Below are 25,482 nucleotides of genomic sequence, written 5' to 3'. Positions count from 1 at the left end.
GAGGCTTCCAGAGATGACATCTGGAAGGAGTTTGAGCAAATGTCAGCTCTTCAGTTACTTCAAGAAACAACAACAACAAAATGTTCTCATGGTAAAAGCATTTGTAACTTCCTTTTTAATTTCGGGAGCTGAATCTGAGTGAGACTAAGAAGAGATACCCAAGGGAGAAGGACACACTTTCTGCTTAAAGGAAAAAAGGCATGCAGGCAAAGTTTGATCCATCCAGGCAAGGGACAAGAACTGCTCAAGAACTGAGCATGGTAGGCTGGCTGGGGTGAGTGTCACTTGGAGTGTTTGTTCTTCTCTGTGCATCTTTGGATGCCCAATTCTATCCTGTACCTGACAGATGCTCCAGAAATGCCTGTTTCTCCAGGAGGAGGAGGCTGTCTCCATCCTCAGCACTGAAGGACAGAAAGGGCTGGTATTTACCTCCTGGGGGGATGTGCCCTCCCCTCTGGGCTGAAAGGTGGGCCTTGGGTTCTGCGATGCCACCTCCAGCTGCAGAACAGGGAGGCCCCATATCGTTTCTGCTGTCTGGGCTGGTGGGAAACATGGCATGCATTCCAAGCATCGACATATCCAGCAGGAGAAGCAGCAGCTTGCATTTTTGCTTATCTTTACAATTTGTAAAAAATGAGATCAAGAGGAAGGTAAGTGCTTTCCTGTCACCGGCTTCTTCTCCCGGCATCAGGCGAGGTGAGCTGCAGATTGATCCTGGCTCCTGGAACAGCAGTGGTGCCGAGCTCACTGCCTTGAATTCTCTTCCAGAGTCTTGGAGAGTGGTTTTCCCCCAAAGGCAAAGTCAACAACAGCAGCAACTTTACCTGATCCTCTGCCCTAAGTACACAGCAGACACACCTCTCTTCCTCCCTGTCTCCTTCTCTCATAGGAAGTAAAATAACCCACAAGTCGTCAAGGAAAACTTCAGGAACTTTTGTTCTCCGGGATGAGGAGCCCCTTCCTTCCATCTTACCATCCCCCTGCAAAAGATTCACTCTTGTGGGGCCACACTGTAGACAAGAGGGAAGAGTTGGAGTTGGTTGGCTATGGGTGATGGGGGGAGAAGCGGGGTGCTTTTATGGGTTGAACTAGTCCCTCCTAAAAGATGCTTTAGTCCTACCCTCCAGCACCTAGGAACGTGAGCTTATTTGGAAAAAGGATCTTTGCAGATGCAATTGAGTTAAAGACCTTGATACAAGATGGTCCTGGATTATCTGGATTTGGAAGAGCCTCAAATCCAAGTTGACTCGTGTCCCCCGCAAAAGCTATATTGGAGCCCTAACCCCGAGCCTCAGAAAGGTTCTTATTTGGAAGCAGGGTCTCTGCAGACCCCATGGAGTTGCAGTGAGGCCCAGCCCACATGCTCGGCTGGACCACTAGAGTGCCCTAGGGAGTTTAGTGACTGGTGAGGACACTGACCCTAGCCTGGTTCCTCCCACTCCCGCTGGCTCCCCTGATGCAAGACAAGGAGGAACTTGTCAGCATCGAGGTCAGGATCCTGGCCCCACATCTCTCACTGGAGGTGCTATTCCCAGCGGGATGCCCGGACGGTGGACTTCCTTAATGAATCATTCATCTCTAGGTGTGGATGTGGAATTTATTTCAATGGTCCCTGCCCTTCCCCCACAAGGACACCCCAGAACAACGGGCCCTGAGCTGCCCAGGCTGGGGCGTTCTGTGGCCCCGCAGCCCCTCCCACCTCAAGCAAAGGCTCGCACAGGAGAGTGACTGACCCCTCTACCTGGATGGTATGGGGTTGGCTGGAGATGGACGGAAGCAGAAAGAGGCCGAGCAGCTCCGTGAACATGGTGACATTTCCCAAGAACTGGTCTGACTGGGCAGGCGGGGTGGCAGGGCCCTGGGAGGGGGTGCAGGAGGTGGCACAGGGTGGCATCTGGGATGCCGTTTCCCGAGTCCACTGAGCCACCACATTACCAGCTGAGGATGTAGAGCTCGCCTCTCCAGGTGAAGGGCCACAGGGCCCAGGTCATATTCGCTGATCACGAGGACGGACATTGGCTAAGGAGGCCACACTGCCACCTGCCCCGCAGTGTGAGGGACAGACACACTCTGTCCTTGTGACGTCCCACCTCGCACCCCAGCCGTGAACGCTCTGAGCCCAGAGGGCCTCCCTCCGCTCCACGGACAAGCCCAGACTCCGTCTTGGTTTTACGTGGTTCTAAGAAGCACCGTGTCCAAGAACGCGACCAACACGTGCATGCAAAGGAGGCCGCATTAATTTTGTGCCTGAGGTTGCAGAGAGCTGCTCACCACTCCATAAAGTCAAATGAACATCTCTTAAACAATCACTACGGAGTACTTTTGCCTGAAAGCCTATGGGAGAAAAACACTCAAGGAACACTTTAAAACCAGTTACCAAAAATATGATTAAGAGAGTAAGGTGCTCCGAAGCATCCTGAATATTAACATCCCATAACAAAATTCTTTAAGGCGTTCCTGTCATGGCTCAGCAGTTAACGAACCCAACTAGTATCCTTGAGGTTGCAGGTTCGGCCTTACTCTGTGGGTTAAGGATCCAGAGCTGCTGTGAGCTGTGGTGTAGGTCGCAGACAGGGCTCGGATCCCATGTGGCTGTGGCTGTAGTGCAGGCCTGCAGCCACAGCTCTGTTTGGACCTGGAGCCTGGGAACCTCCGTAGGCCGTGGGAGCGGCCCTAAAAAGAAAAAAATAAAATAAAATTCTTCAAATGGAAAAAAGCAAAAAAAAGAGCTCATGTTGGTGTCTCCTTCTGGTGACGCCCCGGGTGGGGGTGGGGTGAGCCTCTGACGACCCCCACGCCTCCCAGTGAAGCGCTGCACAGACCAGCCTTTATCCTAAGTGACCCTCCTTCGAGTGGCCTCTAAAGCACAGCCAGGACGCCGCCCCAATTCTTAGAACCACTGGGGTCGGCAGGTTATATTTTTGATGAAGAGGTGGGTTGAAAGAGAGTTAGGGGGCCTGGCTAACATGTCTTAGGAGCTCAGCCCTGCGTCTAGACCAGTGGGGACCGCCGCTGGGGAGCCCGGCCTTCCCCCTGCTGCCTCGGCCCAGCCAAGCGGAGTTCAGCTGCCTCTGTCTTCAGAGCTGTTCCTCTCGCCCCGTCTCCACCGGGGACACCCACGTCCTCCTGCTTGCGGAGGTGGGGACAGAGAAGGGGACCCAGGCTTGTCTCTCAGGGGCTCTGCCCTCGGTCTCAAGGACACACCTCTGGCGTCCTGGCCCGGGGCCTGAGCTGCTGGCCTGTCCCGACAGCAGGTGGAACCACACCGCATCCTTGCTGCCCAAGGAAACGTCTGGAAAAGGAAGCTTCCTCCCCGTTAGGGCTGATCGTCACCTCCTCACAACGGTCTTCAGGGCAGAGATTCACCGAACAGCAGCAACCACCCCAAGGCCCCGTCTTCCTGTCCGACCACAGGCCACGTCTGCCACCCGGGGATCGGGGGCTGCATCTCCAGAACCGGATGGGGAGCTCTGAGGGGGCATCCCCAGGAACCCACCTGCCCACCTGTGAGGGCAAAGCTTCCTCTGCCAGGTGTGTTCAGGTGGGTCCTCCCACATCAGTCACTGTAATGCAGGCCTCCCCCGCTGGCCCCTGGGCTGGCCTGTGCCCGGGACTGCTGGGCCCACTGCCTGCCCCCAGCTGGGCTGCCAGGCTGGGGACGCCGGACACAGGGACGGTGAAGCTCTCCAGGGTCCCCCTTCCACTGATGACAAAACGGGAGGGAAGTGGTGCCAAGGCCATCCCTCTGGCTCTCAGCAGAGGATACGGGGCCTCGCACGCCCCTGTGTCACTTCAGAGCCGGCTGAGGGGTCTCACGGGTTTTCTCCTCCAGCTCCTGTTCTGGAGGTGAGGACACAGTCCAGGGTTGCCCCCGAGCTCCCTCTTCCAGGAAGGTCTTCCCAGGCAGCACTGGGGGCTCACCCGCTGCCTATGCCCCTCCTCCCCAGCCCTGTTTGCAGAACAACAATTGAGCTATTGCCGTGGGGTGTTGGGGACGTGCCCTCTCGCGTCCTTAGCTGTCATCCGTCTCTCGCGCCTCTCCCTGTCTGGCTTTCCCAAAGAGACCTTTAAACTCCTTGAGAAGAGGGCTGTGTGTGTGTGTGGGGGGGGTGTTTCCATCCCCTGGCCCCTCCCCAGGCCAAGGCACGGCTTTCAATGTCAAACTAGGGGGCAGATGCTTCGCTGCACAATTGATCAGCAACCAGAAACTCTAAAACCGGTTGTCTTAACACAGTCAAATAAAAATTCCAAAAGCGATGTTCTAATATTTAATCTCAACACTTAGACTCATTCTCCTGTGAGTGGATGAAGCTATAAATTCAACCCACTATATATCAGATGGATCTGTTAGTGTGCTGCCCGTGGAGGGGAGCAGGGGTGTCTCCGGCAGCCCCCACCTCTGCTTAGATGGCAGCCCCCACCCCCTTAGAGGACCCTGGTTTCTAGGTAGAGGAAGCATCAATTCAGGCCTCTTCCTGCAGCTCCGGAGGGCCTGGTGGAGGCACCCAGCCCGGGGACCGTGGAGGCCTCCAGAGGCCAGGTAGAAAGCACAGGAGGATAGCACTGCGGTTCCACAAGCGTTAAGGAGCCCTCCTGATCCCACCGCACTCTCAGAAGGAGAATGAGGCCCTGGGGGCCACAAAGAGCTTAAGAAGCACTAAATGCGCTAAGTCAGAGCGGGAAGCATGTGAAGGAAATGAAAGGAAGCTGTGATTGAGTCGTCTCCAGGAGCACTGCAGGCCAGCTTTAATGAGTCGGAGCTCATTCACCCGCGTGGCGTGAACACAGCTTGGCTCAGCAAGAGCAGGGGATGCTCAGGAGCGGGACTGGCCCCAGAGCCGTCGGCAGACACACGAAATGCCCCTGCGGCCAGGACGGGTCACCACCTGGACGGGGGTCACAGCCGGCAGGAGGAGCCCCGCCCCTTCCATTCTGAAAGTCCCGGTGAAGACCCCCCAAGCCCAGCCTCGCTGTCTAAAGGGTTGAGGGTGTTTCACATGCTTGTCTGTGCGTGGATCCTTCTCCCAATTAAGGCACTCAAAACTTTTGAAGTTCATGAGTCATTTACTTCAAATATCTTTAAATTAAAGATGGATTCATCTGCCTGGTAGCAAACACCCAGCACGCTAATTAAAAGGGGCTCTGCATTTAAGCGGCCATTGCAGCTTTAAGCAGAAAGGGAGGAGCGTCTCTCTGTTACAGCTGCGTCTCGCTCCCTTCCCCTCCGGTCCTGGCATATAGCAACTATGCCATCACCATGGAACTGGATCCAAAGGTCTCTCTGCTCCCTGTTCAGGTCAGCTGACCATCGGGGAGAAAGAAGATGCTAGCCTGTCCCACCAAGAGGACACTGAAGGCCCGGGGTGACAAGGACAAAGCAACCTGGAAATCATCCTTGGACACGCATGAGTGGTTTCCGATGTAAAAATTACCAGGCAGAACTGGGGTGGCATCCGAGCCATTGCAACCTTGAGCTGCTGGGTGTCATGGATACATGATTGAGTCAAGTGGGAACAAATCTTGAATGACAATGGGGACCTTGGCCCCTCCTGAGCAGTGCACCTTCCCTGAGTCCTGAACAGGGCAGGTGACCAAAGGACCAGGTGTGGAGAGCAGGCGGAATGTCGGGGCCAGGGCCAGGGCCGGTAGGCAGAGTCTGGGAATCTTTGCTGCACTTACTCTAGGCCCCGCGCCCAGGAGATCCTGCAGTGGGCAAGTGCGGGGACTGAAACCACTGGCTTCAACTCCCCACGGCCTCTGCTACCAGGTTTAAGATTAAAGCCCAGGAAATGACTTTCTGTCTTTCTCCCGGGAGACGCTGTGATTCCAGACACAGAACACGACCGGCAAGAGAGCTGTCCCAGCGGACGCACTTCGCCGTGGGGAGCCCTCCTCCCCCGACCTCCAGTGAACTGTTGACCGTCTGACACTCACCCTCTGCCAGCACTGTGTGAGGCTGGAGCACGACGCCTCAGTGAACCTGTGCCAGGAGATTTTCCATCCCGGGCAGTTCCTGGCTAGCGTCATCCGTACTTCTGCTCAGAGCACCAAGGTCAGGGATGAGGGTGTGGGACCTCATCCAGTGACCTCACTGGGAACCGAAAACGGAGCAGCAAAGCTGGTGACAGCAAATCATCACAAGGATAACAATCACCAGGGTCGTCACTGTCACCATCACCATCATCAGCATCATCATCATCATCACCAGCACTGTCATCTCCATCAATACAATTATCATCACCACCATCATCACATCCCATCATCATCATCACCACCATCTCCACCGTCCCCATCATCACTACCACCACTGCCACCAACATCATCACCACCATTATCACCATCAGGACCACCAGAACCATCATCTTCATCATCATAACTACCATCATCTCCATCAATATCATCACCGTCATCTCACCATCACCATCATCATACAGCACTGTCACCTCTGTCAATATAATTATCATTACCTCCATCATCACCATCATCACCATCAGTACCAAACCATCATCTCCATCATCATAATCACCACCATCTCCATCGATATCATCACCATCATCTCCACCATCACCATCAACACCATCACCATCGTCAGCATCATCACCAGCACTGTCATCTCCATCAATACTATTATCATCATGACCATCACCACCATCTCCACCATCACCATCATCACCGTCACCATCATCATCATACCAGCACCAGCACTGTCACCTCTGTCAATATAATTATCATCACCTCCATCACCGTCATTATCACCATCAGTACCAAGACCATCATCTCCATCATCATAATTACCATCATCTCCTTCAACATAATCACCATATCTCCACCATCACAACCATCACTACCATCACTGTCATTGCCAACATCATCATCACCACCATCATCACAATTACCATCATCATCATTGTCATCATCACCATCGCCATTATTTTCATCATCACTATCATCGTCACAAACATCATCGTCGTCTCCATCACCATCACCACCACCACCCCTGTTACTACATTAACAGCAGCAAACATGTACCGAGGGGCTGTTACGTACTGGACACTGAGCACCTGTCATGTACCAGCTTACTTCATCTTGGCGATGATTAATTCTATAATTCCCATTGAGGCATGGAAAGGAGAAGCAATCGGCTCAAGGCCACAGATAATACCAATGAAGCCAGGAATCTGCAGGCAGGCTGTGGCTCTCTTAACCACTACGCTAAAGCTAGGAGAGATGCCTCAGCCACTCAACGTGCAAGGTGAGTCTGCGAGAGGAACCCTCGGGCAATTCCAGCAGCTATTCCATAGAACATGAGCCCCCGGAAGATTTCCAAGAGCTCCAAACAACTAGCCACCTGCCCTTTCTAAGCCCACCAATGCCTGTGCTATGGACAGCCAGGACAACATAACATTCTCTTTCTAAACACTTCTCTTCAGAAGCAAAAATAAAACAATTCCCCAAATCTGAAAGGCATTTTTTTTTGTATGGCCATACCTATGGCATATGGATGTTTCTGGGCCAGAGACTGAATCCAAGCAGCAGCTTCCGCAACACTGGATCCTTTAACCCACTGTTCCAGGCTGGGTCAAACCCTCACCTCCATAGCCATCCAAGCTGCTGCAGTCAGATTCTTAACCCACTGCATCACAGCAGGAATTCCCAAAGGCACTCCTTTGGACAACAGAAGGGACATAAAAATTTTTCATATCACTTTCTAAAACCCCAACTCCAGACTTTGGGGTCCTCGCAGCTGTGAGCGGGCAAATCTGGGCCTGTCTGCCTTGACACCTGCAACCCTCCCTTTGGAGTCACACCCGCTGGGTATAAAAGCAACTGGATGGATGGAGGCACCAGGCACCACATTTGCACTCGATGTTGATTGATTGAAGCCTCGCAGCCACCATTTAGGAGAAATATTTCTAAGCTTCGATTGTGCTGATGAAGAAAACATGGCCAGGAGAAAAGAAGACCAGAATCACCCAGTTCCATGCAAACAGAGACCAGATTCACAGGCAGATCTGCCACCTGGACGCATGTTCCGCTCACCAAGGTACCCACAGCCTCCCAGACTGCAGCGCTGCGATCCCCAAGACCACCTTTTCTGCCTGAAATCCTGCTGAGAAGTGTGAGGGGCGGTCACACTACAGAGTCAGGGGGCCTGGTCTACCTCTAAGGACCAGGAGCAGGTGCAGGACCCCTGCGTGGGCCCTTCAGGCCCCAGGGCTTGGGTCACGAAGGTAGGACCAGCTGAGCTTTGCTGAGCCCAGTTAGGGAATCATCTCAGCACTTCCCCGCTTTCCTGGCCTTGAACTCGAAGGACCTTGCTGAGGACCACCGGCCGCCCCTCCTCGGCAACGAGCATCGCTTCCCAGAGTGAACATTTCTCTGCATTCGAAGCAAACACACATATTTTCCCCCTTGGAAATTTGTTGTGCTAAACAAATTAATCTAGCACCAGATTATATTATGAAGAACCATAAATCTTTTCCAAGATAAGCATCTGTCGACTTGGATTAGCAATATCCAATGCACTGTGAATTAATTTGCTAAGCCTTATAATGCTGTCCCGGGCGTTTAACTTTAGTCATAATAAATGTAATTTGGAAGAAATGGGAACCTGTTCTCTCATCCATGTCTATATAGTAAGTGACGTATGCAGAGGAGATGAGAGTAAATGCATGCAGCACTAAATTCTATTATGATGATGGCTTGGGAGTTTATTGAGGGAAAAAGCGAATGCTCTATAAACTGCTCTTGGGCGCCCAGCACACAGAAGATGAACAGCAGGCCCTGTGCGTCTGGAGCTTCCAGAAGGAGATTACGTGGTGGAAGGCCCAGGTACAGCCCTGCAGACTCTGTCCTGTGAGGCTCCCAAGCTCCCGGCCTCCATCTCTCCATCCCTCCATCTCTGCATCCCTCCATCCCAGCCCCCAGCACTGAGATGGAGCTTGGGTTTGCTTCCGCAGACATGCTGCTCTCTAGGGAAGAACTGCTCACAAAAACTGCAGCTCTCCTGTCCAGGCAACGGAAGGAAGTAGGTCATGGAACAAGAGCCACCCACTCCACGGAGACGTGTCCAACTACTGACCGCTGCCAGCCTGCCGGTCAGGATGCAAAACTGGTGCACATGCAGAGTGCAAGGGACAGTGTGGCAACCTGGCTGCAGAGGGACCCTGGGGAACAAGTCTCTTCTGTCCTCTGGCTTCTGGAAAGGACCCGAGCCGAGTCCAATCCCTGAGGAAGTGGAGGAGTGAGGGTGGGGAGGCTGCACATCCCCGCTCCCCCCCTGCTTAGGCCCTGGAACTTGCTTTCCATTTTGCAGGTTAGCAAATACTGCTGCCAGTCTAGGACGTGCACGCGCTCACAGATTCATCTGCAAACCTGGAGTTACAGCAGGGCGGGGACCACGGCTTATTCACAGAGGCTGCGGCAGGGGGTTGGAACACAGGGGTCCGGGATTCTGGGCTGTCCCCCAGCTGGCCTGAAGCCGATGATATGTGGAGGCTACCAGTGAAGGGACAAACTCTGGCCTGGGGGATTTTGAGGGCCACTCCTTTAGAAGCAATCGGAGGAGTTAACAGGAGAAGAAAAAAAAGCTAAACGATGTTGCAGCAGATGTTAAAGCCAAGAAAGGCTCAATGTTCACGCACCTAGAATAGCACAGGCAGAAGAACCAGAGCCATTGGTCTCATCTCCATCCTCCAAACCCCTCCTAACTTTGGGCAAAAGACACCCCCGACCCTGGTCAGGGTGCAAAGCCTCAGCCAACACCACAGGGTGCTCCCCCGGACACCCGGCTTCAGTCTCTCCTGCTGTTTAAGACAATCTCTCCTTCTGGGCTGATGTGGAAGTTGCCCAGGCCACACCCTTTGAAGGTTCCCGAACATGCCACATACCCTACTTCCATCAGCAGATGTGCCCACATCCGGCCCAGGAGATGAAGTTCTGCCATCTGGGAAGATGCGACTGTGGGTCTGGTGGGGCTCAGCACCCCCTACGCAGGCACAGCGGACACACTGTCCACTTTTAGGCCACCCCCAAGGAGAGGCCGTCTCCCTTCTCCCTTCCGTCAGCAAAAACAGCCTGGCTCCCACCTTCCAGAGCACAACCCACATTTGCCAGAACATAGACAGGCGCAAGTTCACGGACGCCCCGGGTCCCTCTCTCCCTGAGGTCCTGATACTCAGGCTCCCCTGCAGGGAAACGGAGGGTTCCCCAAAGCAGCATCACGCAAGCACAGCTCGGCACCCCTCCTGAGCCACACCCCCAAAGCCTCCCCCACCGCAAGGGAACCCCAACCAGAGAAGAGGTGGGCGTACCTGAGGTCTCCCCCAGAACCCGCGGGGGCTGACTGTCTCTGCCATTGTCTCTGCTGGGACTGGTGGAAGGCTCCGTTGTGCTAATCCCCACCGGGATCCTATTCCTGGGGTCCAGGGGCTCGGTGACCCCCTGAGTCTGCAGCAGCACGGAGGTGACCGTGGTGGCTGTGGCGGTGGTGGCGGCCACAGTCGTCTTCCGTGTTTGTACAATGGAGACTGTGGTGGGGCCATAAACGCCCGGAAAGGTGTTGGCTTCTGGGGCCTCCTCCTCCCCCGTGGGCCCCCAGGCGATGAACTCCGTCTCCGTGGTGGGCCTGCTGCCTCGGAAGTCAAAGCTGTTGACAGCGGGCCCCTGCAGGTGCCTCTTCCCCCGCCGGAGGAGGGCCTGCTGGTCCGTGGGGGCCCCGGCGCCCCCCGCCGAGGAGGACGAGGCCGCGGAGGAGCCCAGGGAAGGGCTGGATTTGGCAGCAGCTGGGGGCTTGGCCAACCCCGCTTTGGGCACCAGCGCGGCCACCTGGTCCCTGGGTCTGTGTGCCCGTCGCGCCCGGGAACTCGGCATCTGCCCGTGACTGTGACCGCGCTCAACGCGGGGCGGGCGGGGGCTCCACACAGGCGCCGGGACCCGGGCGGACTGTCCGCTCTTAAAACTCCACAAGCGGGGCGGCCGGTGCGGCGGCCGGGGCAGCAGCCGGAACTCGGGGCCCGGGCCCAGGGACTCGCATGCGGGCAGATCCAGGGCGAGCTGAAACATGGCTATAAGAATCCACGCTTGGCTTCCCAGGGAGCGGCCGGGCCAGCGAACAGACATGGAACTGCGTGGGAGAGAAAGAAGAGCATCAGTGGGGGGCTCTGGGTGGGGCTCCCGCGGGGTCCCCTCCACCCCCACCAAGACCAGAAAACGCTCTTCTTGTAATGAGCGCTAATCCGAACTTCAAAAGAGGAAAAAAACCCTTCATTAGTTTACTTCAAAGGCTGACTCAAGTGGGCTCAATTAATCGGCATCTTAGAAGATGGGGCCCTAGCGCACAGACTCTGGGGCCGGTTTCCTGCCCCTGAAACTGCTCACCCCATCCCCCTCCACAAGGAGCTCCCTGCACTTGGCCGGTCGATGCCCAATAGCCCACTGCCCGGGAGGGAAACCCAGCCCCGAACCCGCCACCCATCAGCCGGAGGAGACGACCTCATGGGCCTTAGGTCCCCACTCTGCTTTGACCCAGAATAAAACAGAGGCACCAAGACACCAAGGAGGGAACAGCAGGCCTGGGACACAGTCCACAGCCTGGGTCCAGGGCGGCACTTCCCTCCAGGTCACAGAAGTCCCAGCCCAAGGCCAGAGATGCTAAGTCTGCAGCCGCCTATATTGAGGGTGGGAGGGTCAGAGGCATCAGCTCAGGGTGGGGCTTCACCTGTTGCATAAAGTCCCGCATCCACTGCTCCCTCAGCTCAGGCGGGCCCTGTGCTCCGCAAACCCCACCCTCCCCCATCTCTCAATCAAATGCACTTAAAACAGGTTTGTGGCCTGAAAGCCAGGCACGCATGGGGCAAAGCTGCACGTCTGTGGCCTCCCATGGGTGGGGCTCGAGAAAAGAAGTGCATAGAGAAGCTGCCCGCTCATCAGGGTGTCAGCTCTACCCAGGTGTTTGTTCTGTTGACATTTCTGCTTCCCGGATTTACCTCCAGTGCCGGTGCCCTAGGAACCCTGTCGCCTGCTTCCTCAGCGCAGGGAGGCTGCAGAGGGCGCACCCTGCACAGGCTGGCGAGGGGGCCCCGGGAAAGATGGAGCCAGGAAGCTCCAGGGTGGCAGGTAGGGGGTGGGGGGACCCAGCCCACGCGCCCTTCAAAGTCAGAGCTCGTCACCAACGTCACCTCTGAGAATTGACATGAAGCCAGAATGTGGGGACATTCGCGGGTGGGGGTGGGCGAGCGGGCTCGGTGCGCTAAGCCGCCAGCTCAAAGCGCTGCTCAGAAGCAGACCTGTGGCAGCCAAGTCGGGCAGGTCTGCAGCATGGGTGTCACATGACTTTAGAAGGGACTGAATCCGACGCCTGTGAGTGTCCCCGAGAGCATGTGCGAGTGCCCACCTGCCCGGGCCGACCCAGGGACGAGCTGTCCCCGCCAGCCACCAGCGTGCTGAAAGAAACGTGTACTGATGAGCACTAATTACCAAAAAAGGCTTGTCCCCAAACAACAGGGCCCAGTTTTTTAATCAGAACAAAAGTACTTGGCTTTAGAAATTAGGAATCGCTCATTATGCTAATGGATCTGCAAGGAGTGGCTGTCTGTGTGAGGTTTCTCTGCAGGACCAGTAGAGCTTGGTGCGGGGACCCGGCCACCCTCACGGCACAAGGAGCTTAAGGTCAGTGGGAGGTCCCCGGGATGCACAGGAACACTCCTCCGTGGCTGACGAGGATGGTTAGAAGCCCACATTTCCCCACCTCTCTGTGCACCTGGACAGAGTCCAGCCCTCGGGGAACGAGAGGCAGCTTCCAGCAGGTGTGATATCTCGGCCTAGAAGGCACTGTTGGCCACTACCAGGCACCACTTGGTCTCCCCAGGCACTCCTGTGCCTCGCCATGTACCCCCAGGCTTCACCAGGCACCACCACGTGCCACCAACTTACCAGGGCTCACCATACTCCACCAATCACCACTCGGCCCCACCTGGTAGTACCAGGCCCCATCAGGCCTCACCAGGTACCCAAAGACCTAACTAGGCCTGCTCAGGCCTCACCAGACCCCAGTAGGCATCCCGAAGTGCCACAATCACATCAGGCCCCACCAGGCCCCACCAGGTAGTACCAGGCCCATCAGGAAGGCTGCATGAACCTGCCAGCCACCACGACCTGGAGAAAAGTCACCCCAGGAAAGGAAAACAGCAGCCCCTAAGCTTGTGTGCCTGGCTGCCCCGTGTAACTTCACACACGGGATAGTCCTGCCATTTCCCACCAATCGTGAGTGACAATTGGTCACCATAGAAATCCCCCTTTGCCAGGCCACCCAGCGGATGTGGAGAAAAGCCGACCAATTGCAACAGTGGGGAGAACTTGATTTGTTTTTCTTCTTTGAGTCCAGTTTCTTTCTTTTTAAACTGGAGGGTGTGCACACAGAGGGAAAATAGGGAACAAGTCAGGACAGAGCCTCCACCCAACACTGCCACCCCCGGGGAAATGCAGGGCTCGGGTGGGGGGCAGAGGGGCCCCCTGAGGGAGGCGAGGGCCTGATTCCATGGCCTGCAGGGGACCCAACCCTGGCCTCTTCCCAGGGGTCAAAGGCCCCACACCCTCTGCTCCGTCACCAGGTCTGTGCCTCGGGTGCAGTCTGGAGCCCTCTGGCCTCTTGTGGGCACTGCCTGGGGAGGCAGCCACATCTGCAAGGACCACGTGAGGGACAAGTGGCCTCATCCCTCCAGCTGGTCCTGATGTCAGGAAGGACCCCAGGACCACCCCGACTCTCCCCTCGGACACTGCTCAGCACGGGGGTGCGGGGAAGCCCAACTCCACAGTCCTTTCATGAGTCAGAGGTTCCTGGAGACCCACTTCCAGATCCCCTCACCCAGGAAGGCTTCCATGGTGCCGTCAGCCACTTCTCATGATGGCAGAGAACTCCCCACATCTGCAGGGGGATGCCCTGCAGCGGCTGCTGATGCCGCTAACCAGAAGAGCTGGTAAGTGGCATGCCGAGGAGGCCAGACCCCCTCAAACTCCGGGCACCCACAGACCCCTTACCAATGGCTACCACATCACTCCTACCAGGATGGCTAAAAGCAGAAGACTGACAATTCCAAGTGTTGACGAGGATGCGGGAGATGGGAATTCTAACGCACCATTGGTGGGAACGCGAAAAGGCATAGCCATTACGAAAATTTGGGAAGTTCTTCATAGACAGTTACAGTGACCCAGAAATTTCACACTCGGGTACAAAAATGTTATGACTGTTCATATACACAAGAAAGGAACATGGAAACCACCTCTGTGGCCATCAGCCCGTCAGCTGATCAGTGGGTAAAGAAATGAGGTCCATCCCTACAGTGGACCAGTATCTGGCCATCAAAGGAAAGAGTTCCCTGGTGGCTCAGCAGGTTAAGGACCTAGCATTGTCACTGCTGGGGCACAGGTTCAGTTCCTGGTCTAGAATGTCCATACGCCACAGGCACGGCCAAAAAGAAAAAAAAAAGAAAAAAAAAAAAAAAAGGAAAGACATACTAATACACACTACCACATGGATGGACCCTGAAAACATTAAAAGCAGCCAGTCACACAAGGCTACGATTCTGTTCATGTGAAAAGCCCAGAAGCAGTCAATCCACAGAGACAGAAAGAAGATGGGTTGTTGCCAGGGGCTGGGGGGTGACTGTTAATGGTTACAGGGTTTCTTTTAGGGGTGATGAGAATGTCCTGGAATTATCAGCAGTAACGGTTGCACAAATCGTGAATATATGAAAACCACTGACTGCTACACTTTAAAGAGGTGAGTGTTGGGGCACGTGAACTAGACCTGCAGAAGAGACCCTGGGCAGTGGGTACAGGGACCGGGACACTCTGCCCTGCCTCCTAATCCTGTTCCTGTCCTGGCAGGTCCACTGAAGACTTCAGAGCCGTCCACGTGATCCTCGCCTGAGTGCCCGGCACCACGTCCACACCCTGCGAAGGGCCCGATACCCACCCCCACCCGCGGCGTCAAGCACACACTTTCAAATGCGGCACAAACGCCCTCAGCCACCCCTACCTGATTGCTTCCAAATTGAGAACTACTGCTCCGTCTCACTTTATTTTCTAGTTTGCGGCTTTCTTGCCTCTCTCCCTTTTAAATTTTTATTGAAATCTTTTCTTCCCCAAGAACAGTTTAATAAGATTCAGCAAATGGAGATTCAATTCGATCCCTTCTGTGTATTTTCTTCGCGGAAGAAAATCACTGTCAGTTAAGGGAGACGAAGACATCTCTTCCACTTAACAGTGCACTTTTCCCCAAGCAAAGAGTTTGCAGCGCTGACTCCTGCAAGCAGCTGGCATCCGCCTGCCCGGGCACTGGGGCTGGGCCAGGAGCCCTGTGTCTGCACGGCCTAGAGGCCATCCCCAAATCTCTAAGAGGGCACAGACCTGAGAGGTCAGGTGGCCAATCCGTCTCAGCCCTGCAGGGCAGCTGCAAAACACCCCATGGACACTCCGGCCCTGGATGGCTGAGGAAGATGCCCGCCCGATGTCTGGTCTTGGGTTTCTCGTCAGTCGGTTTGGGGGACAAGCCACAGCAGGAACAATTCTGTTTGAAGTTGGCCTGGGCTTGGGCTGGTTGCTTCCGCTCAGCAAACCCCAGTTCCCATCATTAGGGGCGATGGCTGGAGCAGGTGGTACTCAGGTCTCCTCACCTTCTGAGAAGAGCCATACACCTGAGATCAACGATTGACAGGGTGGAGTCTGAAATGACTCCGAAGGCACAGATGGGACAGACTCAGATGCACTCCTTCCAGAGAGCTGGAGGGAGGGCACCCCAATCCCCACAGACACCGGTGTCCCCTCCCCTGGGGCCCTGGGGAGTCCCTGCTCCCTCCAACATAACCACATGCCCCTTGACCTGACCCACTTCTGCTGGTCTCTTTGTTTAACTAAGTTCTTTGTGGAGGAGTTAGAGATTCACAGAAAGAACTGCACAAAGGCACAGAGAGTTCCTGCGTCCTCTTCTCCCCCATGCACCTATGTTAACATCCTACGTCACCATGGTAACCTGTCTAAACTAAGGAGAAACAGGGGTCCATCGCCATGAACCAAATTCCGCACTTTTTTAGTTGTCACCGGTCTTCTGTTCCAGGATCCCACTCAGGTCACTGTGTGACATCCGTCACCACATCTCCTCTGGGCTGTGACAGCTGCTGAGACGTGTCCTGTTTTGATGACCTCCACCGTTCTGAGGAGGACTGTCAGGCAGTCTGCAGACTGTCCTCCCTCTCCTGGGATTTGTCTCATGTCCCTCTCATGGTGAGACTGCGGTGATGGGTTCTTGGGAGGAACCACGGAGGCACAGCCCTGGCCACGTGGTATCAGGTGCCTGTGGTCCACAGGATCCGCCACTCTAATGTGGACCTCGGTCACCAGACACCTCCTGACAAGCAAAGACCCACCCTTCCTACACCTGATCCTGGGGAGCAGGTCCCCAAGCACAGCACACACTCCGGGGGCAAAAACCAACCTTGTTTTTCACTCTTAAAAATTCACCAGTCTGACAGGTGAGCCGTGAATGGGCCAAATCTAAAGCAACCACCCCAAACAGAGGGGGGAGGGTGACAGGCAGGCCTTTCCTGTCCTTTAAAAACCTACCTTCCAAGTGCTTTTGGGGGGTGGACTGGTGAGGGGCGGGGGGGTCTCTCCTCGGGGAATCGGAGGGAGGCTGGGGTTGCGGGGGGAAGAAGTCCCAAGATTTGCTCTCAGACACATTCAGAGCCACCTTCTTCTGGAGCGTCATGGTGTGACCCTGCTCCTCACAGAGACAAGAGGCCGGGGGGCAGGCTGGGGGTCCCCGAGGGATGGAATGAGCAGCAAGCCTTCTGAGAACAAATCCCGGCCCGGGCCACACTCAACCCTGGGCCTTCAGGCAGAGGAAACCCGGGTGGCTCAGGCTTCCTCTCACGCCCTCTCCTCCTCCTGCTGGAGCCGGCATCCTATCAGGAAGGGCCATTCGATTCTAGACGGGAAGGGAGCAGGCCTGGTGCAGAAAAGGCCCCGTCACTCCTGCTTCTGTCTCACCCCAAGTTCTATGCCCTGGAGAGAGGGACACAGCCTTCAGAAGCCAGAAGAGGCCTGTCTCCCCTCCTCCAAACAGGAGGTCTGGCGCCCAGGTGCATCCCGTGTTGCTGCCCCCAACCCCCATCACCAATGGGGCAGCGCAGCAGCTTCTGGCTACATTTCAGGAGCAGAGACCTGTCCTCCCAGCTCAGGGGCGTAGGACTTCCTCCCCCGTTACCACTCAGGAAGGGAGCATGTCTTTCTTCTGGAAAGCAGTCACTGGTTCGATTTTCCCAATGAAACCGACACAGCCGGGATTCCCTTGAACGGAGCTCCCAGCCTGACGTCATGGCAACGTCCCGTCCGAGTGGCTCCCCGGCCTGGAGTTCATGGGATTAAAGCATCCCCCCGCCCGGAGGTGCCCGGGCTTCGTCTTCCGTGGTCCCGCTGGATGTCGGCACACACGTGGTACTGACTCCTGGACATGCAGCAGCACAGGAGGGATTCATTTGCATCAGGCAGAAACCTCCAACCCCAGACATCGCTGACTGCTCTCCTCCCCTGGGCCTGGGGTCCTCTTGGCACCCACCCCTCCTGGATGCCTTCCAGTGGGCGATGCCCAGGGAAACCACTCTCCTGAGGGACCCCTTCGTCCTGGAGCATCTGTGGGTGGGTGTCTCATCGCTAACCCTCTATCCCCAGGTGCGACAACAGGGGACCCACAAATGAAGGGGCCTGGCCGCGGCCACCATGAGTCTAGGACTTGGGGACTTGTGATCTCTGTGCTCAGAAACTAGATCCCAACAAGCCTGGACCTGTGGGACCAGGGACACGCTGGAAAAAGTAGAGCCAGAACAAACCTGTAACCATGGCAACTCCACTCCCTGGAGAGTCTGTACAGAGGCTCCGCCCATGGGGAGGGGCCCGGGTAGGCATGGACCTTGGCAGGTGGACCCCCACGGCTCTCCCAGTGCTCATGGGCTTGCGGGTTCCAGGAAAATACTTCACAAGCCCTCGCAGAGGATGGCAAGCCCTGGTGTGTCCCTGACGCCACACGGTTCACATGGGGCAATGGCATCATGGGTGCATCTCCGGGGACTGGGGGCAACGGTGCCCCCAGGGGATGTTCAACAAGGTCTGGAAACATCCCCGGTGGTCGGCAGAGGGAGGGAGGCTCTGCTATGGGCACCCAGTGGGCAGAGGCCAGGGAGGCTGCAAAACACCCCATGTGCACTGGACAGACCCCACACGAAGACTCGTCCAGCCCCTCAGTGCACAGGGCCGAGGTCAAGAAGCCCTCTTGTGCACAGACAGTCTGCTCCTCCCGGGGCCTGGTGACGGGGATGGAGCCTCTTCATCCCCAAGAGGCAGTCACTTGGCCATGATGAACCCTCGTGGGCTCCAGAAGTGGGCCTGCATGGTGGCGACATAAGGACAAAGGGCCCGTGCCCTGACGTCCGACCCTGGCGCTGCAACCTGCTAGCTGCGTGAGCTTGGGCCCCGTGGAACCTGAGCCTCAATTTCCCCACTTGTAAAACAGGGTGTCATGGGGACTCCACAGAGAGAACTTTAGACGTGGCTCCCAGCCATGGTCCCTCCTTTCCAGGGCCCCGCTCCGCAGAGGGGCATTTGCAGAACTCGGAGGCCTGGGGAGGCACGGGGGCTGGTGCTTGAGAGGCTGCGCAGGTGCGTGGAGGAGACTGGAGGATAGCAACGTGCTGGCATTCTGGTTGCCCGGGCAACGTGCCCGCGAGCATTCCGGAGGAGTGAAGTGGTGACAAGCGCTGGGTGGGCAGCGCTGTGGGAGGGAACGCTCTCCCCAGAGTGGGGAGCAGGGCTTCTGAGTGTCTGAAGTTACTGCTGCTGTGGCCAGGTCCCCACTGCCCTCCTGCAACCTTACTGCAGGGGGACAGGGGGAGGGCCATGCAGGAACAGCTGCCCCATGGAGTGCCCCCAGCCTGCCTTCTCTGGATGGCACCCAGGATGTGACGCGCAGCCTCCCTGAGTCCGCCAGTTTGCCCTGCCTGGTCTCCTGGGCCAGCCCCCACCCCAGTGCTTCCTCTGCAGGCGGGGGCTGAGGTCTGAGACGTGCCCCCACCCCATACCAACTAGAGCATCCGAGGCTCAAGCCTGTCTCCTCCTTGTTTCGCTCTGGGCAAAGCCAACCATGAACAGGAACTGGACAAGGATCCTGGCATCTGGCACCCCACGCCAGAGGCCAGATCCCAGAGAGGACTCAGAAGACCCTGATAAGGCAAAGTTGATTCTGCAAACTCCCGGCCGTGGGCCTCAGCCTGGGTCTCACGTGAGAACCAGCCAGTTGGGAGAAGAGAGTGGTCGCACAACCCTGAGACCCCGCCTCACTGCAGACCCACTAACCAGCATCTTTGGGGACAAGGCATCTTCCAGTGACGTTTCTGGAAGCTAAGGAACATCGCCCATCCCTCACTGGGACCCAGTTTAATCCTACTTTGTGTCCATGTTTAAGAATAGATATAGGATGGGGAAAGAAGGGCTGCAGGCTAGTGACCCCTCCGAGCAGGGGTCCTGGGCACCAGGTGTCTGAGCTGTCCAGTCTGGAAGAGGCTCGCACAAAGTTCTCGTGCCATCACGTGAAGAGCTAGAGCCACCGCACCAACGCACATTTATGGAATACCGTGCTGAACAGAGCTGACCAGGGACAGAGAGGGCAGAGCGGGAGCTGGCATTCCAGCATCCACGCAGATTGAGCACCAGCCCCGTGCCGGGCTCTGAGCTAAGTGTTTCACACAAACTGTCTCATGCTGTTCGCAAGGTAACCCTCCGAGAGCAACGGCTGTTACTCTCATCTTGCAGAAGAAAGAAAAGCACAAAAATAGGAGCTGTGTTTTTTTCTCTGGAAAGAAGTCTCTTAAAAATACAACTGAAAGCAGGCGATGCTGAGGGAGGTAAATACCCAGCCAGCGACGGAAGCTGGTTCTAGGAGGAGGCGTTGCTCCGAGGTTTTGGGTTCTGAGAACTGTCCCAAGATCTCGGAGGGAACAGTCACGCATTCTGGGCCCCGCTCCTGGTGGTGATAGCTCATTACGGAAACCCCTTTTCCCTGGAGCGGGGATGCAGAACAAAAGGCGTCTGCTGAAGTTCTCTGTCCTCGAGGGCAATACCTGCTTCAGTCGTGCTGCCACTGTCCTGTCACATTTATGAAGCTCCATACACGTGCAAGGCACTTTTGAAGCCAGCGGGGGTGGGGGGTAGTGACGGAGTCAGGCCCCCCATGTCACAGAAGCAAGGCTGTGGGGGGATTTGCAGAGACGGGGACAGGAGGGCAGGATGTCCCAGGGGGAAGTGGAGGCCAGGGCACGGGGAGGGCAGAACAAGACACCACGGCAAACTCCGGTGTCAGGCAGATCGGGGCCGAGTGCCCAGGCCCGTCACTAGCCCACTGACCACACAGCCTGGGCCAGGCCCCCCACATGCCCTGGGCACCATCTCCTGAGATGGGCATGTGCCCATCTTGCATGACGGGGTGTGACGACGGCATGAGGCTGGCAGAGGTCTTGGCCAAGGGCCCGCCTACGCTGGTTAGGAATGAAAAGGAGGTCTGGCCTCGGGCCACAGGCAGAGCAGCTATATGTCCAGCGACAGAGAGGGGTGGACCGCTCAGGAGACAACACCCCCCAGGACCACCCCTCGAAAGCTGGGGCTGCTGCTCAGAGGGGCTCAGGGTGGCAGAAGCAGGGTGCGTCCGTGATGGTCAGACTGGGAGGATGGACAAACTGGGAGGAAGGACCGTTGGTAGTTTTAGAGCCTGGAGCGGGTGTTATGAAGGTGAAAATTCAGAAGAACCTGCAGAGGCGCAGAAGCTTGCGGGAGGCGCCAGTGCTGGACCAGGAGCTCTGCACAGGGTGACCACGCGGCCACATGGGGGTGGGGCAGGCAGGTGACCTTGAAGGTCCTCCTGAGTCTGTGATGGGCAGACTTCAGGGAGGAGAGCCTGCCTCATACAGTCACGAACAGACCCTGCCCACCCAAGGGGACCCTGGGACTTAAGAGGTCCCCAAACAGTCATCTCCAGAGCCTGCCGCAAACACGCCCCCATCCTCAGTCCTTGGTATCTGAGTGTAAGTGAGGCCGAGATGCAACGAGCCCTTCACAGGGGATCCAGAGGCTCCTATGGGGGCCCAGGGTCCTGAGAATAAGGATGGTGGGGAGGGGCCTGAGGGCGGGGGTTGGGGGGGGCTCCTCTGGCCTGTCTAACATCGTTTGCGATGGGGAGAGGAAAAGGGTAACTTGAAGACCAGCTGAGCTGCTGGATGCACACTAGGTTTTCTGTGCAAATCCTACAATATGGGTCACAGTTCTGCCTTCTGCTACCGATAGTTCCCATGTCCCCATCAGGAGGGGATGTGACAGGGAAAGAGACTCTGCCACCTCCCCACCCTTTCCCCACCACAGCCGAGGGGGGAAGAGCTCAGACCCAACCCACTGGGCTGTCTGCGAGGCCCAGGGGACGCTGCCCTGGGAAGTGCAGCCTTGGGACAGCCCTCAGCACGCCCACCTGCAACATGGGCAGGATTCAATGAAACACCATTGGTCGAGGCTCTGACCTCAGCGGATGCTCCATAAATGGGGAAGAGCCCTGCCTCTCTCAGACTGGCCCAGAGGTGCAGACGCGAAGGATCAGTGTCATCCTGGCCTCCTCGGGACACCTGGGCAGCTCCAGCTTGCAAGTCTCTGGGGAAAGAGGTGTAGCCGCCAGGCTGCCGACGGCTGCTCACTGGACTCCCATCCTTGAAAGAGGGGCCATCACCGCTGTTAAGGGAGGAAAGCTCTGGACGCCTTTGCAGACCCAGCTCAGCATCCCGGCACCCTGAGGTGATGTCCCAGGGACCCTCACGGGGCCAGAGCCTGCAAAACCTCCTGCGGGATCCCACTGGGCACAGCCCCTCCACAGGCCTCCCTTCCAGCAACTTGGCCCTGCAGCCCACACAAGGTGGGCACCCTCTTCTCCTTCTTCGAAGGGAAGGACGGAGCTCCTCTGTGACTTGTCTCTGCTGGGGGCTGTCCCCTCGTGGCTGCCCACCAGCCCTCTCTCTCTGCCCCTCCTCCACCTCTCCCAGTGCCCTCCACGGGAGCAGGAGCCAGGGACTGAACGCTTCACAGCGTGGGAAACACAGGGTCTCTCACTCAGGCTGGGCACTCACAGCGCAATCCCGTCTCAAGGCCCAGGACACTGATGCTCAAAATCCAGAGACTTGTGCAAGGAGCAAAGCCAACAGGGGGTGTCGGGCCCCATCCTCATCCTGCACCTCGTCCTGGCTCCCCATGGCCACCCCCTCCATCGGGAATCTACAGGACAGTCTTCAGCGATGGAGGGTCTGGTGCAAAGTCCGCCTGGACTGCCCTCTACCTTCCACAAGGAAGGCCGGCCTGGGGCCTCTGGTCCAGCCTCTGCCCGCCCACGGCGGGGGGACCTGCCAGGCTCCACCCGCTGGATTTCAGGTGTCACACATTGCTTGTCTGACTGTTAATCGGGCCACCCCTTGGCAAGGGCAACCATTTAACGGGCTCAATCAGCTGAATTCACACTGGGAGTGCTCTTCTGATTTATCGTAATTGTGTCTGAAACCTCTTTGGGGCAGAAGGATGTCGGCGTGCTTCTCGCTGCTCTGCCGGAGCTGCTCCGGATGCCCGTTCCCTCTACATGGTCTCAGGAACACCCCACGGAGAATGGGGAACCATAGTCCCCCCGCCCCCCAGCGATGGAGCAACAGAGGAGGAGGCCTTGCCTCCCACCCCACCTCACCCCACCCCCACACAGGGAGGCCCTCTTGGACCCCGTGGGCCTGAGCCCCCACACGTCTTTCCACCAATGGGGTGGGTGAGCTGCCCACCTGCCTGCACTGCGGGGGGATCCTTGGAGCCCTGGCGCCTGCAGGGCTTGGCACCTGCAGGGACTCTATGCCTCGGTTTCCCCACCTTTGGGGGCGACGCTCTCAGGGGACCCCTGCAGGGCCGGGGGAGCTAGGATCCCAGGTTGTGGGGCATCGCAGCCAGAATAGAGAGAGAATGTCAGATCACAGCTCTTTTTCTTCCCCCAGGAATTCTATTTCCAAGTTAATCACTTGTTTGTTTTTAAGGAAGAAGTACACCTTGAATGTTTTCACTAAATACGTCTATGTTTGAACATCAACCAATGTATTTATATTTCTCACATGCTGCGTTTCAACTGACATCAAACTCTCTCTGATTGTTTGTCTCTGACCTGTCTCTGTCTCTGTCTTTCCATCATCCTGTCTCTGCCTCTCTCTCTGTCTCTCTCTCTCTGTCTCCCTCTCTTTCTTTCTCTGTCTGTCTTTATCTCCCTCTCTCCGTCTCTCTGTATCTCTCTGTCTCCATCTCTCTCTGTCTCTCCCCTCTGTCTCCCTCTCTCTCTCTGTCTCCATCTCCCTCCGTCTCTCTCCCCTCCCTCTCTCTCTCCTTTCTTTTGGGATCCACAGTAACTGAAGAGCTAACAGACATCGGTTGGGCCACCTCCCTGTTGGACCCTCCCAGGCCTCAGGCATGCCGAGCCAGCCCAAAGCCTGACCAGATCCTGGCGGAACCACCCTGGCAGAGCCTGGGAGGACGGGGCACGGGGGAAGGCAGAGGCCATGCTGCCTCTCAGACCTCACATGTGCACTCCCACAGCTGGGCCAACACCCCAGGCCACACATCATTCACCCCCAGCCAGGCTCCCCACATCTGACCCTATGGGGCTCACGAAGTCGGGCTCCGGCTGTCTCTCCATCCATCCAGCAAAGCCTGGCCTCACTACCTGCTTCCCATCTTCACTGCCTCTCAGGTGCCCTCTGGCCTCAGTGTGAATGCTCTTCCTCTGAACACCCTCCCGCCTCCCTGGGAAAGGCACGGCCCAGAGAAATTGCCTTGTGGGCACAGCCCCTCATCAGTGGCCACTTAGAGCTGCATTCCTTTCCTTTGCTGGGGGCCCCCAAGGCTCTGGGGGGGTCTGTCCTGGTCTACACCCCAGCGCCCCCCCAACGCCCAGCACAAAGTGTTGGATGGGTATACGGATGGATGGGTAGATGGATGGTGGGTAGATGGATGGAAGGATGAATGGCTAGATGGATGGTGAATGGTTGCATGGATGGATAGCAGATGGCTGGATGGACGATGCTCGTGCTGGTCCCTCGGTGGGCTGCCTCCCTCTGCTCTCTGTTTGCACGGACCACCCTGGTCCTGGGCATTCCCCCTTCTCTGAATGACAGCCAGTTCATTGTACAGTTCGGTTCAGCATGTCACAGTGGAGGCCCGAGCGGTTGTCATCCACACACGAACATTCTCCTTTCTTAAAGAAGCCATGGGCACAGAGGCAGAGACTCCAGCCATCATCCCGTCTAACTCCATCCATCCTCTGCCTCACCTGGTACCATTTAACCCTTGACCCCCAGCATCTGATGAAGGCAGACAGGATGTCCAGCTCTTTATTTCCAACCAAAACGGAAACCAAGACCTGAGGAGATGGTCGAGCACGTGAACCCCAGGGGTCCCAGCCCGGGTGCACAGGCTGCCCGGCAGGGCTGACCTCACCCCGGGCAGCCTGCGGTACAACTGGTCGGTACACTGAGGCCGACGGAAGGTGTGCCAGTGTTTCTATACTTTTCCGTGCAGGGCTTAAGGGAAACCTATTTCTGAATTTCAGCTGCGACAACAGATAATTTTGGGAGATTGCAAAAGCGACCCGTGGCTTCCCTAAGTTGCCCCGGGACTCCGCTATACAGTGGGTGCCGCGTGGATTTCATGAGGCTTCCAAGCCCTTGATCCCACAGTCTCACTACCATTGCGGCTTTAGCAGTTTAACACTTTTCTATGTTTGTGGGGTGGATTCTGTAGAGAGAGAGGTGACAGACAGAGGCTCCTCATCTTTTAGGAAGAAGACGCCAAGTTCCAAGAGGGCAGGCCCAGGACTCCTGGCTCTTGTCACCACCCGTGTCTTAGTCCTGACACTCAGGGAGTGGGGTGTGGGGGCTCCCTGATGGGGGATCTGTGTCCCGAATGACAGGTGCCACCCAGGTCAGCTCAGGGAGGGGAGTGGACAGTCAGGGTGCTGGTCCACCTCGGGGGCCCTAACTCTGCTGGCCCTGATCCCTCTGCAGAAGCCGAGACTACCTTTAGCTTGGAGGCTGAAATCCCAAAAGCCGGGCTGATACAAGCCAGCAAGTCACACTGGGGGACCTGGGGGATGGGAGACCGCTGGAAGGCCAAGGGGACAAACAGACCAAGGGGCTCTTCTTGCCAGGAGCCAAGGGCTGTGGCCAGGCTGCTGTCTGGAAGGGCAGGTAGAACATTCTGGAAGGACGGTCTGTCCCTGTTGGCATCTAAGTTAATCTCCTTTTTTATCTGCAGGCTTTGGGGTGGCCAGAGGGGACAAATTCCTGCTGGCGCCACCTGACGAGAAGGGTGCAGCGGGGACCAGCC

General features: G+C 56.7%; 1 protein-coding gene across 2 annotated transcripts in view; it reads right to left on the bottom strand.

Moving 5' to 3' along the window:
- The window catches only part of AJAP1 (adherens junctions associated protein 1), a 104,393-nt gene that overhangs the window by 44,658 nt on the left and 34,253 nt on the right, over positions 1-25,482 (bottom strand). For both annotated transcript variants that reach the window (XR_002344861.1, XM_021095233.1), the window contains exon 2: positions 10,314-11,125. Coding sequence is in view for 1 of the 2 variants with exons in the window: in XM_021095233.1 (XP_020950892.1) it covers positions 10,314-11,125 (812 nt within the window). In the remaining variant the exon portion in view is untranslated. The remainder of the gene's footprint in view (positions 1-10,313; positions 11,126-25,482) is intronic.

Source organism: Sus scrofa, chromosome 6, assembly GCF_000003025.6.
Source record: "Sus scrofa isolate TJ Tabasco breed Duroc chromosome 6, Sscrofa11.1, whole genome shotgun sequence".
Taxonomy (NCBI): domain Eukaryota; kingdom Metazoa; phylum Chordata; class Mammalia; order Artiodactyla; family Suidae; genus Sus; species Sus scrofa.
Note: the sequence above shows the minus strand (reverse complement) of the source record. Positions and strands in the feature narration are given on the sequence as shown.